Source organism: Balaenoptera ricei, chromosome 15, assembly GCF_028023285.1.
Source record: "Balaenoptera ricei isolate mBalRic1 chromosome 15, mBalRic1.hap2, whole genome shotgun sequence".
Lineage (NCBI taxonomy): Eukaryota > Metazoa > Chordata > Mammalia > Artiodactyla > Balaenopteridae > Balaenoptera > Balaenoptera ricei.
In genome coordinates this window covers 25,540,946-25,557,521 of record NC_082653.1, presented here as the reverse complement: position 1 = coordinate 25,557,521, position 16,576 = coordinate 25,540,946, and the positions used below count along the sequence as shown (strand labels likewise).

The window sequence follows — 16,576 nt, the reverse complement described above, 5'->3', positions numbered from 1 at the left end:
ACTGGTTCCAAGGAGACTACATTTCCCAGCATGCGACCTCGCCCTTTGACCCTAGCTAGACCTAAAAAGCGCGCCGCCGAGAGCTTTAAGCAGGAAGACTATAGCCTCCCGGCATGCAGCGCGCCACCCTCCGTTAGATTTGAGGGACGGACGGCGCGTTGCCCACCGGGAGTTGTAGTCAGTGGCGTGTTTCCTTGACGCCGGCCGGGCCGGGCGTGGGGGCCTGTGGTAGGTGGCGCGGCCGGGCGCAGCTGCGGGGCGGAGGTGGCGGAGAGGCCTGCGGCGGCAGGGAGCGGCGGAGCGGGGAGCGGGGAGAAGGCGCCGGAGCCGAGCCGAGCCGGAGCGGGCGGCGCAGGCCGGCACGGCGAGCAGCAACCATGTCGGTGTTCGGGAAGCTGTTCGGGGCTGGAGGGGGTAAGGCCGGCAAGGGCGGCCCGACCCCCCAGGAGGCCATCCAGAGGCTTCGGGACACGGAGGAGATGCTAAGTAAGAAGCAGGAATTCCTGGAGAAGAAGATCGAGCAGGAGCTGACAGCCGCCAAGAAGCACGGCACCAAAAACAAGCGCGGTGAGTCGGCCCGGCCCCCTCAGACTCCTCTGGCCCGGACTCCACCTTCGTGAGACTTGCCCCAGTGTTTGCTCAGGTTCTGGAACTCTTATCCCGTCAGACTCCCTTCCTTGCCTTTCCCGGTCCGGGACCCCTCCCCGTCTGACTCCCTTCAGTGTCTCCCGGAGCCCTGGACTCCTCCATCGTCAGACTGCTATTTCAGCCGTCTCGTCTCAGGCTCTCCCCATTCTACCAGGCCCTTTCGACTCTAATTTCACAGCACTTCTTCCTCCGCCCTCACTCTATTCGTTTCTCTTCCGCCTTTTCCTCCTCCTTCTGGCCTGCCCTCACCCACCTTCCCAGATACTGCCGCCGCCTCCTTGGCTCATTTCTGCCCTCCATCCTGACACTTGTGTCCTTCCTGGTCCCACCCCTACCCTCTCCCGACCCCTCTATGGAGTCCATGAGCAGTCCTTGGTCCCTCCCCATCCCCCTGACTCAGAATTCTTCTTAAGAAGCCGCCTGGATGGAGAGAAAAAGGGACTGGGGGAGAGAAGACCCCCTGGTTCGGGCTCTATTCACTTGCTGAGTGAGCTTGAGCAAGTTCCTTTTCTTCTTGAGCCTCATTTTCCCCATCCGTCAGCCGGGCTTTGGCCTCCATGAGGCCTAAGGTGCCTTCCAGCCCTGTGATTCACTTCTTGTTGCCTTATCAGAGTTTCACGTAGCGCAAGCCTTTACCCGGTGACTCACCGCTTCCCAGTCCCTGTGTACCAGAAATAAGGATTCCATTCCTCCTTTGGCCCCGACTCCTCCCCCAGTCCCCACTGTGGTTCAGGGCAGGGATATTGAACTCTGAGGCACTTTACTTACTGTTGTATGGCTTTCTGGGCAAGTGCTTTGTATTCTTCTTAAGTGAGGTGAATGTGAAAACGCTTTAGTAACTGTAAAGCAATTCAGGAATATTTGATTTTTCTCGTTGTTATGGCAATATGAGAGTGAGCCATAGCGTAACAACCCTCCCCCTGAGAAGGAGGAAAGGTGAGAGGGGTTTAGGAGCTTTTCAAACAAGTATTTAACTCAGAAGTCCGCAAGTCACTAGCTGTGTGACCTTGAGCTAGTGAATTTCCCTCTGAAAGGAAGATATGGATTTACAGTGCCCAGTATACAGTAGGGGTTAAATAGATGTTTTCTTCATTTTAACAAAAGCACAAAATAACCCATCCTGAGGATGCTCCTTTGCTGATAGTCAGTGGATACTCTGGACATTCTTTTTGGGGGCTTACTGCATGCACTATATTCACAGGGTGAACAAAATGCAGCTTCCACCCTAATGAGGGAGAAGACAGAGAAATAAATGAAGAAAATTTTGTCTAGTGATGAAAAGTGCTAAAAAAAAAATTGGATGGGGAGTGATGGGGTGGGAAGGGGTGTCACTTTAGATAGGGTGGTCAGGGGAAGTCCTCTTCGAAAAGGTCAAGTTTGAACTGAACCTTGAGAACTTACCAGCTCTGTAGAAATCTAGGGGAGAAGCCTTCCAGGCAAGCAGACAGCATAGAAAAACGCCCGGAGGTTGGCCTCTTTTAAGAAACAGAAGACCTCTGTTTCTGGAATGTAGTGATTGAAGAGGAGAGTGGTATAAAATAAGTGGGTGTGGGGTGGACTTTGAACTTCCTGGTAAAGAGTTTAGATTTTATTCCAAGTGGATGGAAAGCTGTTGGAGGGTGTGATGCGTGTCCTTATCATTCACATAGTTTTAAAAACACCATCTGGCCTCTCTTTGGAAAGTAGACCTGTGGGGGGTGAGAATGGGAGCTGGGAGACCAGTGAGGACACAGGCAGCCATGCATTTGTGGCCTGGAGTCCAGTTGTAGCTCTGGAGATGGAGAGCAGGGTTAGATTTTGCTGTCTCTGGCATTTTTCTGTGATGACTCTCCCTCAGTCAGGATCCTCTGTTGTTCACAGAGGTAATTTAGAGTCAGTGTTTTGACCAGGCTGCATTTGGGGAATGCTTTGCCCATTGCCGGGTGGAGGAGGGCATCAGTTTACATCATCTCCGAACTGAGAGAGCAATTCTCCTGTGGTCTTTTGGTCTGGAGCAGTTTTGTTTCTACCGTTTTAGAGGTGATTAATTGGCTTTCAAGAGGCTTGGAGAGAGGCTGCCAGCAGACTGTGGAGGACCAATCTCAGCTAGTTGTAATAACTTTTTGGAAAGCAGTCTGTCTTCTTGAGTTTGCTTGAGAGGACAGGAGCTACTGCCCTTCTTTTTAGTGTCCTCTCGGGGAAGGTCTTATTTGCTTATAGGAATAGTGCTCAGAGGTGTTAACACCACAACATACCATTCATTTAGTTACTTACTGACTTGAGCTGTGCTGGGACTTGGAGGATCAGAGATGAAAATAACACTGTGCCTGCCCTCCAGGGACTCAGGATTGGAAGTGTGTGTATGGTGGGTTTTTTTGTTTGTTTTGTTTTGTTTGTTTGTTTTTTGAGTTTGTGTGAGAGAGAGAGAGAAAGAGAGAGGGAGGACAAGGAGGAGAAGGAGGAGGAGGGAGGAGGAAGAGAGGGAAGGAAACATACCAGTCAGTGCTGAAACATGAGTGTGTACGTGGGGCTCAGGCTGCAGAGGAGAATATTCTTGTCTGGAGGGGAAAGGGCAAAGGTGGCTTGGCTGAGGAAGGAGATGTGAAGTGGGTCAGCAAGGAGTTTGGGGAGCCCTGAGTGAGAGCATCTCCTGGTGGGAGTCTGTGGGGCAGGACAGCAGATGGTTAACACTGGGGAGTGACCTGTAGCCTTTAGACTTTGACCTGGAGATGGTGAGGAGCATAGGCTGTCTTTAAAGCAGAAGAGACAGACCAGCTTGGATTTCTGAAAGAGCACTGCAGCAGTAGCAATAAAGGAAGGAGTGTCAGCTGACCAAGAAGGGACTGGAGGCAGGAATCCAGTAAGGGATATGGGTAGAATCTCATGGACAGTGCACTTGAGCTGTAGCTTTGTCACTAGCTGTGTGTCTTGGGCAGGTGACTCTGTACCTCAGATTCCTCCTCTGTAAATAGGGGTACTAGTATCTACCTTATTAGATTAAATTATGTTATGCATGCAAAGTTCTTAGTAGAATGCCTGCCATATGGTAAGTGTTCAATAAATGGTTGCCATTATCATTATTACAAGGAGACTCTTCAGGTGGGAACAAAGGGCCTAGAGTAGAAGCATGGAAAACTAGATGAGAAGTAATACATATCAGAGACTTTTCTGAAGGAGAATCAGAAGAAGGTTGGTGATTGGTCAGAATTGTGGGCAAGATGAAGGAGAGGGAGGAGATGAAGACAATTCCCAAGTTTACAGCTTGGACAATGGGTGGATGGTGATGCCATTAACCAACTTCAGAAACTCAGAGGAGGAGCAGTTCTTCATAATTGTGAGTCCTTTGAAGTTTGTACAACTCCTTTTTTCTTAGGAGTCTCATGATATCCACCGAGACTTTGAGCTCCATGAGGCAGGATGTGATAGTCATGTTCATTGCTGTGTCCCCTGTATCTAGCACGGTGCTGGCATGTAGCTAATGCTCAGTAAGTATTTATTAAATGATTGCAAACAGTCTTGGGGGTATGTTCTGTTATTCACATTGTCCGGAGAGGAAAATGAGGCTGGAGAGAGGATGTAACTTGACTCAGAGACCAGTTCTTCTGGTGGCTGTGGGCATCTTGTGTTTTGTTTACTCCCATGATGGCTGAAGGCATCATCATGACCTTTGTCATCACTCAGATCATTAAACACCCACCTGTGCAAGGTGTGGTGCTGAGTCAGGGGGAAAAAGAAGTGAGACAGGACTAGGTCCTGCCCTGTGAAGTGTGTAGCCAAATGTGGATGCTATTTTTGTGACGTAGATGTTGGAAAGATGATAAATTGTCCTTTGAAACAAACCTCTGCTGCTCAAGTAGATTATTTGCATCAGGCAGGTGTGTTCCAGGCAGTGGTTTCAGGTAGGGGCCTAGAGCAAAATTTGGATTGCATATTTTTTCCAAATTTCTTTTTGTTTCCTTTAGCGATGTATTCATTCTTAAGCATGTGGCAGGCTCTTAAACTGTGTCCTAGGTCCCATGCTCAGTGCCTGGAGCTTAGTGCTGGGAATATAGAGAAACCAGACACAGGCCCTGCCATCCAAGGCACTTAAATATTGTCATTTTTCCTTTACTATCAAGTGGAAATAATATTCATCTCACATGACTGTGGTGAGGATTAACTAAGATAATATTCAATATATGAAAGAGTGTGGCACATTGTGGATATTGAGTAAGTATACTTTTTTCCTTTTCTGATAAAGTTATTGTTGATCAAACCTCTTTGATCAAGTGGAAAAGTTCTTTCACTGAGAAATAGATGGGAACCAGGAATGCAGTATAGGTGAACTGACGAAAATCTCCCCAGCTTAGGTCTTTTTTGGTACCTTTCCAAACAGTGCCCAGTTGGTGTTCTCCTTAAGAAAGGTGATCATATATCAAAGATTATTTTCTTCTTAAGGCATTGTAACTAGTTATGAAATATCTACCCTAGGTGGTTCAGATTTCCCTGTTTTCCCATTTTAATAAAGATGAAACCAGGTTGTAGAAAGGATCATATTTTAGTTTAACAAGAGAATTGTGTGAGATTGGAAAATGGAGATTGGATATCTCACCCTCAACTGGTATATTTCTGTTGGGTTTATGAATGCAAATCAGTTCATTTACAGGTTAATTTAGGTTCAGTTGAAAATGTCTGATGGATGCAGAGAGGCCAGACGCTCATGGGAAATATATCTTCATTAAGTCCTGCTTATTGCTGGAGCCGGGGTGGCTCTCTCATGTTTAATAAAGTTGCTCTAAAATGTTAACACATGGGAAGACATCTTAATAAGTTAAATTTATAGTGAATGTGGCTTTTTGGTTCTCTGCAATCAAGGTGTCAGGTTGAAAAGCACAGCATCTTAATGGTGCGTGTACCAGCAGTATCTCCTATCCCAGAGGCCCAGGGATGGAAAACCCGAAACCCACCCAGGGAACTGAGCAATGAGGATTTCCCTTGGTGATGCTTAAGTTTCTTGTTTAAAGAGCTGGTTGGCCAGATTGGCTTTGGTTTACTTCTGAAGACAGATGGAGTGTCAGAGAAGCCTATGCGTTGGCTGTCCAAACATGCTGGCGCCTCTGATTCAAATTACAAAATCTTTTTTTGCCCCATTTGGCAGGAAGATTAAATATTTTTAAGTGCCTGCCAGTAGGTTTCTAATGTGATTTGAAATTCAGGATAGATTTTGTTTGGAAGTTTAGCTAAATGTGAGGACCTGTGAGCTAGACTGTTTTGCTCAGGGAAGTTCTGAGTTGCCCTGCGTTGGGTTTGAGTGTGGAGAACGAGGTTCTGGAGAAGAGCCTGTGAAGATGTGTGTGAGCCATATACCTCTGGGGCAGAAAGCCAGGACCTGATTTGTTTACAGTGGTCCAGAGCCCTGAGATGGAGCTAGGGTCTACTGGGAGGAGGGGGTGGAGTTCTTGGGGCCTTGAGGGATTCCTTTGGGTAGGAAAGGTTTGTGAAAACTTGGTCCTCTTGCTCTGCCACTGTCTTTGAAAAAGTGAGAGAGAGGATATCCAAAAACAACAACTTTATATTGGTCACTTTGAGAATGGATGGTTATAATTAGAAGGAAAATTTGAGCATAGCAGCAGAAAACGACAACAGACCTAGCTGGATATAGTACTGGCCTGTTTTTTAAGGTGTTTGGCTTAAGTCAGCAGATGTTTGTTCAGTTCCTTCTAGGAGGAGGGCAGCATGATGGTGTAAGTAGAAGATTCCCAGTTTGAGTGGCAGCTTCACCACTCACCAGCAATGCCTTGGCAGTTATCCTCTGAGTTTGTTTCCCCATCTATAAAAAGGCAGTAATAACAATACTTCTTAGGGTTCTTGTGAGGATACGGAATAAGGTGATATGTACAGAATGCATACCAGAGTGCCCGGCACAGAGGAGGCACGTAAATGTTTCCTTGGTTTCCCAGGTATAGTCTTAGGCACAATAAGGGATATAAAGATGGATAAGACACTACAAGGGCTTACAGTTCAGTGAAGATGACACACACATGTACAAGTAACTGATGAAAGGCAAACTATGTACAAATGAAGTGTTAGAGGAAAATACAGCAGGAAGAGATTAATTCATCTCTGAGGGGTGGCAGGTTCATCTCACCCAGTCACCCATCCAGTGCCCAGATTCCCTTTGCAGTATTCCTGCCAAGTGATTAACCTCTGATTGAACCTCTCTGCTGATAGGATTTGTATTAGGTGCTCTATCCTCCCACGCTACAGCATAGTCTGTCTTTGGACAGCTCTGACTATGAAATCACCTTTCTTATTTGGAACTGAGATCTGTCTTCCTGTAGTGCCTACCTCTGGTACAGGTTGGGGTGGTAGCTCTGTAGGGAAACAGTTTGGGCTGGAGGAAAGAATGTGGGATCTGGAGTTAGAAGGTTCACGGGCAGATCCCAGCTCTGACACTAGACAGTGGTGAACTGTTTTCTTCAACTGGGAAAACAGGTTGCTAATTCTGCCTCTTGGGGCCACAGAGAACAGGTCTAATCCCCCTTTGGGAAGACAGATCAAGGAAAATGGGGCTTACGTCTCAACAGGTCTTCTCTGTTCCATTGACGGTTCCTTGCCTGGTGTTTCTGTTCTTTCCTTGTTACCCTCCTCTGGGTGGGCTCCTGTTCATCAGTTTTGCTCTTAAGGTGTGGAGTGGGCAGAGCTGACCATTCTGAATATGCCGGCTGAGGTCTGAGCAGCACAGCCCAGCACACACAGGACTAGCCGTTTGTTAGGAATTAATTTGGTTCTGTGTGCTGTAAGGCCCTGATAATTCCCATATCACTGACACAGTTGTTTTTTTTTTTTGTTTTAAACAATTACACTTCCCTGTGGCCTTTCATTGGTGAAGGAATGAGCATCTAGGAGCGCCTGAAGTTTGTTTGGTCCTTCTTAAGGAGTCTTAGCTGAAGGATTGAATGATTTAAGTTCTTAACAAGAGCATCTGGCTGGCTTGATTCACCCATAGCTTCTATTTCTAGTTGTCCCTCCTCCCTCTTCCTTACATGGCAAAGCTGGCGGGAGGGCTTATTTGAGGGATGCGGGAAAGCTACACATCTTCATGGTCCTGGATGTTTAGCTGAAAAGATTAGTGGAATGGTATGGTAGAAAAGTCTCTGGGTTTGGGATCAGAAGCCCTGAGTTCACATTCCACCTCTGCTTGCTAGTGGAAGTCTCCTCCTGTCTCTGAGCATCAGCTGCTTCAGCTGCAAGAACAGGATGCACTATTTACTATACAACTTTGCTACTCATACAGAGAACAAACAGGTGGTTGCCAGAGGGCAGGGGTATGGGAGGCATGAGTGAAATAGGTGAGGGAGATTAAGAGGTACAAACTTTTAGTTATAAAAATAAATGAGTCAGTCAGAGGAAATGTACCGCATGGGGAATATAGTCAGTAATATTGTAATAACTTTGTGTAGTGACAGATGATAACTAGGCTTATCATGGTGATCATTTTGTAACATATCGAAATATTGAATCACTGTATATGCACCTGGAACTAATATAGTGTTGTAGGTCAATTATACTTCAATTAAAAAAACAAAAAGCAGCACAGCATTATAAATTAACTATACTTCAATTTTTAAAAAGGTTAAAAACAACAGCAATAACAACAAAACTTTGCCACTCAAAGTGTGGTCTGTGGGAACATTGTGAAATTGTTAGAAATGCAGACTCTCAAGCCCCACCCAGACTTACTGAAGCAGAACCTGCATTTTTATGAGATCTCCAGGTGGTTTGTATGCACATTAAAGAGACAGATAGTTATTGTAGGGGTTACATGAGAATGTTGGGCATTTTTCATATGTCCATGCCAGTATTCTTTCCTGGACACTCAGGGATGCTGTCTACCTGGCTAATTTGCTCACTCATTTTGTGGCTCAAAGATTGAACTCTTATCCAGCTCAGCCTATTCCCAAATACCTTCAGTAATCTGATGAGGCCACAGAATGGTTGGAGAATTCAGTGGAAGTCTTCCTTCCTTCCCTCGAAAAAGAACTTGAGGGACTTCTCTGGTGGTGCAGTGGTTAAGACTCCACGCTCCCAATGCAGGGGGCCCGGGTTCGATCCCTGGTCAGGGAACTAGATTCCATGTGCATGCTGCAACTAAGAGTTCACATACCGCAACTAAAGAGCCCACGTGCTGCAACTAAGGAGCCAGCGAGCCGCAACTAAGGAGTCCGCCTGCCACAACTAAGACCTGGTGCAACCAAATAAATAAATAAATATTAAAAAAGAAAAAGAAAAAGAAAAAGAACTTGAACACATGTCCTCCTGATGGGGTAGCAGCCTTCTTCATGAAAGAAGCCAGCCATCTAGATAATTGACATGCATTCAGTAAAGCTGTTGGTCATGAGGACCCACTGGTTGTCAGGCACCAACAACTCTGGTGATAGGTTAGGGGTAGTTCCCATCCTCAGGGAGCACCACTGCCTGGTGGGGTGGTGAAGAAAGAATTTTCACCCAGTGAGCTTGTGTAGAGTGCCATAAGGATCCCAGGTGAGGCGATAACTCCACCTGGAGTGGGCTAAGAAGTGAATTTTTTAAAGTCATATCTTTTTCCACCAGAAATTATTTTTCAGTGAGTTCTGATTTCTTGGTTCAGTGGCTTTGTGACTGTTTCCTGTTCTGTTTATATGGCATTGATACTGTTATGATCCACCAGTTTTCTGCATCAGGAGGAACAGATGTTCTCTGAGTGCCTGTTCTGTGTTAGGAGCCATCTGAGATGCCATGTGGATTTCCAGGCAGTGAAAAAGACACAGCCTGGCGCAGTGGATCCTGCTGTTGGACAGATCTGTGGCTCTCTCAGAGGAAAAAGTTATCCTGACTAAACAGCCCATACATTTTCTGACTGGAGTCTTAGAACCATCCTAGGTAAAGTGTTTCTTTCAGGAGTGTTTCTTTATGGATAAAGTCAAGCTAGAAAATGCAAGGAGTTTCTCAGCTAGGGGAGAGGGAGTGAGGTGGGATGGTGAAACAGGAAATTTCATCATCAAACTTGCCCTATTTAATTCTGTAAAATGACATTTTTCTGGATTTTAAGGTGATAGTGAATTTTTGAGCAGGATTCCTAATTAGGTTAAAACCCGGCAAAGAGCTCTGTCATCTCCTTTTCACCCTCAAAACCAACCAAACAAACCAAAAAACAAAACAAAACAAAACAAAACACCCCAGGATCAAGCACCAGGTTGCTTAGGATGCTTGCCCTGGAGCTTGAGGCACAGCACAACCTGCTGAGGAAAGTTTTCTCCTGTTGAACAATCAGGGCAGTTGAGTTTGCTCAGAGCCATGAGGCTCTGTGTGTCCCAAAGCAGGAGTTCAGACATTTACCCAGTCAGGGTTTTCTGCTGAAGTGTGAGGCCCTGCCTTACACTCCTGCTTCCTGGAGGCCCAACTCCTGGTGGGGGATAAACCTCGGAGAGCAGTAATTAAAGTCCAAAATTGGCCATTAGTGCCAACCGCAAGAACACCCTAAATGTAGCTTGGTGGAGATTTGAGTTGGGGAGATTTGCCCCAGTTTAGGGTTGGGGATGACAGTGTGACCTTTTGCGTTAGGCCTTAAAGGAGTCGGCAGTGACCGGGTGGGGAGAGGTGGGGGTTGGGTGCGAGCACTTCCTGTTTGGTACAGGCACCACCTCAGCTCTAGAGTTACAACTGGAAGTTGCAGAAGAACTTTTGCTCTCTTCTAGCTGTGTTGAGTAAAGAGTAGAGTGTATTTGAGGGAAGGGGTTTTGAAACGAATTTGGATATTGTACACTTTCAGGACTCTGACGTTGAGATCCCAATAGACATTTGCATTTCATTTTGCATTTCAGATGGTCCATTTTAAAAGAGGGTTGCTAGAAATGTTCGCTTCCTTCATGCACCCATTTGATAAATATATATTAACTTGAGGTGTGTGCCAGATACTGTCCTAGTTTACTGGGGACATGCAGGTGGAGACAGGTCATTGCCTCTGAGGTGCTCATAATCTAGCTAGAGTGACAGACAAGTAAACAGATACAATCAAGGTACAGTATGATCTGTTCTAGAAGCATATTCAGACTTCAGAGAATAGGATATGCAGTGGAGGGAGTCAAAATAGCTCTGTGTGTGTGTGTTACTTGAATCTGTGTTTTGTTAAATAGTTATTTTGGAGAGTGGTAGAATGTTAAAGCAGTAGGGAACTCAAAATGTGTGAGTGCTTGAAACTTTGAATTAATAGGAAAAGTTTTGAGAAGGAAAACCAGGAACATGGAGATATATGCAGTACCTTTAAAAAGTACTTTATTTGAATCAGAAGCCCCTTTGGTGGGGACATAAGAATGGATAAATGTTTAACTTAGTCTCGTCATAAAATAATTAGCTTTAGAATATTAAATTTAAAGTGCAGCTTATTCTGATGATTATTACTTTGCTTTACAATTTGCTTTACAGTTGTCTTACTTCCTACAAAAGGAAGTAGGAACTAATAAACCTGAGGAGTGGGTTCTTTACTGTCTGCTAAAGCAGGAACTGTAAGTTCTTTGTTTGTAATCTGTGTAAGGCTTGTAACATGTATAAGACCTGATAGTTGTAAAAGCAAACACAAGACTTGCACACGTGTGTGGCGGCTGCTGTTCTCTGCAGAGGTTTGAAGAGGAGTTGCTACTCAGATGAGGCCACCTGAAAGGCTCCCCATTTGGGTGAGGAGTTTGATCAGCTCAGTGTCCCCAGAACTCATTAGACTAGTTTCTTAATTTTCCATCAGCTGGATCAGTTGCTTTCACCTCTCCAGAGCATTTTCTCCTTTTAGAATCTTGCACAAGGGCAGTAATTGGTTGCAGATTGCTTAGAAGATTTGGGTGTTGAGCTGTAGTGGGTGCTGATAGCCCTCTGTGGCCATAGCCAAAGAGGGAGCTGGTATCAGCCTGGCATTCAGCTTGTTGCTCTTAGGAGGCAGGGCCGAAGGGCTGGCAGCTGCTGACTACTCTTTTTTTTTTTCTGGCCTCATCACGAGGCATTCGGGATCTTAGTTCCCAACCAGAGATCGAACACGTGCCCCTGCAGTGGAAGCGTGGAGTCCTAACCACTGGACCACCAGGGAAGTTCCTGACAACCCTTCTTATGCTTAGATTTTAGAGATAATTTTGGAGGTGTAAAGGACAAATAGCATTGTAGAAAACACCCTTTCTTAAGTTATTTTCATCATTCTAAAAAAGTATTTTGAAGCAAAAAAATTTTTTTCAGGACAAAAATCTTCAGAAAATGAAAATGTTCCCCCCCATCTTTGGGAAATGCCATGCACTTTACAAACTTGATCACGTTTGATCTTTTCAACAACCTCATGTATTAAGTGGTATTATTCCCCCCATCCCCCCATTTTAGAGATGAGAAAGCTGAGGTTCAGATTACTTGAGTCACTGGGCTGACCCAGGAGCCTTGGGCATCCTGAGGTGGGCTGCATCACGGTGGGCTCTAGTATCTCTGGTGTTCCATAGGGCCAGGACTCCATAACCTGGAGTGCTTATAACTCACCCGTGGACAAAATCTTGTTATTGGAAATTAATTTTTACAATATTCCCTCCGGAGTATGAGCACCTGTTATTCTGCAGGAGAGTACTTCACATTTGTGCTGGGTTCTGTGGCTTCCAAAACACTTTCACATCCATGATCTTATTTTGAAACTCAGAGAAGCTTTAAAAGGCAGATGGGGCAAAGTGATTTTAACCCACTTTGCTGAGGAGGAAACTAAGGCTCAAAGCAATTAAGTGGTTTCCCTAGGGTCTGAGCCAAGGCTAGCCTTCATTAGGCTCCAAGTCTAGTGCTTTCCTGCCACATCGTGCACCATTCAGGCTCCCTCTTATTTATGCTCAATCTCGAAAGGCTGTGTGTCAGTAATGGGTATGGGTTGGGTGGAGGAGGATAAGGTTTCAGGTTCTTAGAGTGACTGAATCATCTTATACACAGTGGGACTAGTGCCAGAGAGAAGATGGAGAGGAGGCTGTTCGTACGTGTCTGGAATGGTTTGAGAGCCCTTATTCACTGTGTTCGTTCATTCACAGTCCGCTACAACATGGGCACTGTGCATTCCCCAGCCTTTATTTTACAGCAGTAAGCTTCTTTTCTCAGCAGTCTCTAGAGCAGTGTTTCTCAGCCTCGGCACTATTGACATTTTGGGTTGGATAATTGTTTGTGGTGGGGAGCTGTCCTGTGCATTGCAGGATGGTTAGCAGCACCCTTGGCCTCTACTCACTAGATGTCCATAGCACCCCCTGATCCCCCAGTTGTGACAACCAAAAATGTCTCCAAAAACTGCTAAATGTCCCCTGGGGGCCAAAAGCTCCTAGGGTTGAGGACCACTATTCTAGGGTTGGTGAAGCCACACAGGTACAGCTCTAGAGCTTCAGAGGCTGGCCTAAGGGTAAGGGATCTTAAAAAGCAGAGCTGGGAGGACCTGTTAGAGTGCTTTTTTTTATTTTTGTTTTTTAATTTATTTTATTGAAGTATAGTTGATTTACAATGTTGTGTTAATTTCTGCTGTACAGCAAAGTGATTCATACATATATATATATACATTCTTTTTCATATTCTTTTCCATTATGGTTTATCACAGGATATTGACTGTAGTTCCCTGTGCTATACAGTAGGACCTTGTTGTTTACCCGTTCTCTATGTAATAGTTTGCATCTGCTAATCCCTAACCTGATAATCTCTAGGTCTATCCGTGTAGCTGCAAATGGCATTATTTCATTATTTTTTATGGCTGAGTAGTATTCCACTGTGTGTGTGTGTGTGTGTGTGTGTGTATGTGTGTGTATCTCACATATTCTTTATCCATTTATCTGTCGATGGACATTTAGGTTGTTTCCATGTCTTGCCTATTGTAAATAGTGCCTCTGTGAACATAGGGGTGCGTGTATCTTTTTTTTTTCCTTAATTTTTATTGAAATATAGTTGATTTACAATGTTGTGTTAGTTTCAGGTGTATAGCAAAGTGAATCAGTTATACATATACATATATCCACTCTTTTTTAGATTCTTATCCCATATAGGCCATTACAGAGTATTGAGTAGAGTTCCCTGTGCTATACAGTAGGTCCTTATTAGTTATCTATTTTATATATAGTAGTCTGTATATTGTATCTTTTTGAATTATAGTTTTGTCTGAATATATGCCCAGGAGTGGGATTGCTGAATTATATGGTAATTCTATTTTTAGTCTTTTGAGGAGCCTCCATACTGTTCTCCATAGTGGCTGCACCAATTTACATTCCCACCAACGGTGTAGGAGGGTTCCCTTTTCTCCACACCCTCTCCAGCATTTGTTATTTGTAGATTTTTTAATGATGGTCATTCTGACCAGTGTGAGGTAGTACCTCATTGTAGTTTCATTTGCATTTCCTGTTAGAGTGCTTTTTTTTTTTTTTTTTTTTTTTTAAACATCTTTATTGAAGTATAATTGCCTTACAATGGTGTGTTAGCTTCTGCTTTATAACAATCAGTTATACATATACAATATGTTCCCATATCTCTTCCCTCTTGCATCTCCCTCCCTCCCACCCTCCCCATCCCACCCCTCTAGGTGGTCACAAAGCACCGAGCTGATCTCCCTGTGCTATGCGGCTGCTTCCCACTAGCTACCTATTTTACATTTGGTTGTGTATATATGTCCATGACACTCTCTCACCCTGTCACATCTCACCCCACCCCCTCCCCATATCCTCAAGTCCATTCTCTAGTAGGTCTGTGTCTTTATTCCCGTCTTGCCACGAGGTTCTTCATGGCTTTTTTTCCCCTTAGATTCCGTATATATGTGTTAGCATACTGTATTTGTTTTTCTCTTTCTGACTTACTTCACTCTGTATGACAGACTCTAACTCCATCCACCTCATTACAAATACCTCCATTTCATTTCTTTTTATGGCTGAGTAATATTCCATTGTATATATGTGCCACATCTTCTTTATCCATTCATCTGTCGATGGACATTTAGGTTGCTTCCATGTCCTGGCTATTGTAAATAGAGCTGCAATGAACATTTTGGTACAAGAGTCTTTTTGACCTATGGTTTTCTCAGGGTATATGCCCAGTAGTGGGATTGCTGGATCGTATGGTAGTTCTATTTGTAGTTTTTTAAAGAACCTCCATACTGTTCTCCATAGTGGCTGTATCAATTTACATTCCCACCAACAGTGCAAGAGAGTTCCCTTTCCTCCACACCCTCTCCAGCATTTATTGTTTCTAGATTTTTTGATGATGGCCATTCTGACCGGTGTGAGATGATATCTCATTGTAGTTTTGATTTGCATTTCTCTAATGATTAATGATGTTGAGCATTCTTTCATGTGTCTGTTGGCCATCTGTATATCTTCTTTGGAGAAATGTCTATTTAGGTCTTCTGCCCATTTTTGGATTGGGTTGTTCGTTTTTTTGTTATTGAGCTGCATGAGCTGCTTGTAAATCTTGGAGATTAATCCTTTGTCAGTTGCTTCATTTGCAAATATTTTCTCCCATTCTGATGGTTGTCTTTTGGTCTTGTTTATGGTTTCCTTTGCTGTGCAAAAGCTTTTAAGTTTCATTAGGTCCCATTTGTTTATTTGTGTTCTTATTTCCATTTCTCTGGGAGCTGGGTCAAAAAGAATCTTGCTGTGATGTATGTCATAGAATGTTCTGCCTATGTTTTCCTCTAAGAGTTTGATAGTGTCTGGTCTTACACTTAGGTCTTTAATCCATTTTGAGTTTATTTTTGTGCATGGTGTCAGGGAGTGTTCTAATTTCATACTTTTACATGTATCTGTCCAATTTTCCCAGCACCACTTATTGAAGAGGCTGTCTTTTCTCCACCGTATATGCTTGCCTCCTTTATCAAAGATAAGGTGACCATATGTGCGTGGGTTTATCTCTGGGCTTAGAGTGCTTTTAATCCTACCTTTTTGTTGTTCTGCTGAGGAAACCAAGGTCTAGAGATAGCTCAGGGCATCCTGGCTCTGCTTTCTGGGAGTGTAACTAGTAATAGTGTCCAGACCTGAATCCTTCCTACCCAAGACTTCTTTCATCATCCCAGAGGCCCTCAGTCTTCTCAGGTTGGAGGACCCTTATCTAGATCCAAAAAATATTTGGTACGATCATGTGATAATAGTTGTGGTTTTAGTACCCATTAATTGAGAGGTACATTATTGCGTTCAACCAGTATTTACTGAATACCCACTATTTTGTGTCTTCGTCCTAGGACTGTGTCTGACATGAACAGTAGTACGTGGTCAAGTGGCAGTTGTTTTTGTTATTGTGCAATATATTCATCATTTAGTGCAGGCGGTGCTGGGTCGGCGCATTCACAGAGCAGTGGAGTGATAACTGTGAACCCCATGGGCTCACAATCATAGACTGGGAACCAGTTGATGAATTATACCATGAGATTTGAGAGAACAACAGGCCTAAAACTCCAGGCTTTTCTTGAAACCATGAACTGTCACCACACTTGAGATGGAAGTCTCCACACTCTGTGGAAATAAAAAGCCAACAGGCTACTCAGAGTCCTCACTGTAGCTCTCTCAACAGCTATACACTGGGGCATTTGTGATACAAGAAGAGGCATTTGGCTGGAAACAGCTTTAGGTTCCTAGCATTAGTTGGTAAATGGTGCATGGGTCTAAGGGGAGTTTAAAATAATGGCCTTGAACTTGAGAATCTGTGTTTCCAAAGCCTCTCATCTCGAGGCACTCAGCTTCTCTGACAAGGACTATTACTCTTATTTCAGAGATAAGAGGCAGAGAGGCCAGGCCACACAAATAGTCCCTGAAAGAGAGCCAGCTACTCTAAGGTTTAGGAGCTGGGACTCTAGTTGGCATCCCAGGATGGAGCTCTTTGTTTCTGTCCGATGATGGTGGAAAAGGTCAAGGGTTGTTAGATTAAGTCCCACCCAATGTGGCCAACATTTTGAGTGCCTGCTGTGAAAGACTCC

At 44.4% G+C, this 16,576-nt stretch overlaps 1 protein-coding gene across 1 annotated transcript in view; it reads left to right on the top strand.

The window, feature by feature from the left end:
- Window positions 1-229: 229 nt before the first annotated feature.
- Window positions 230-16,576, top strand: part of CHMP4B (charged multivesicular body protein 4B) — a 47,852-nt gene continuing 31,505 nt past the window's right edge. Inside the window, exon 1 of the mRNA XM_059897692.1 lies at window positions 230-567. Within this exon, the coding sequence (XP_059753675.1) occupies window positions 378-567 (190 nt within the window). The 5' untranslated portion in view covers window positions 230-377. The remainder of the gene's footprint in view (window positions 568-16,576) is intronic.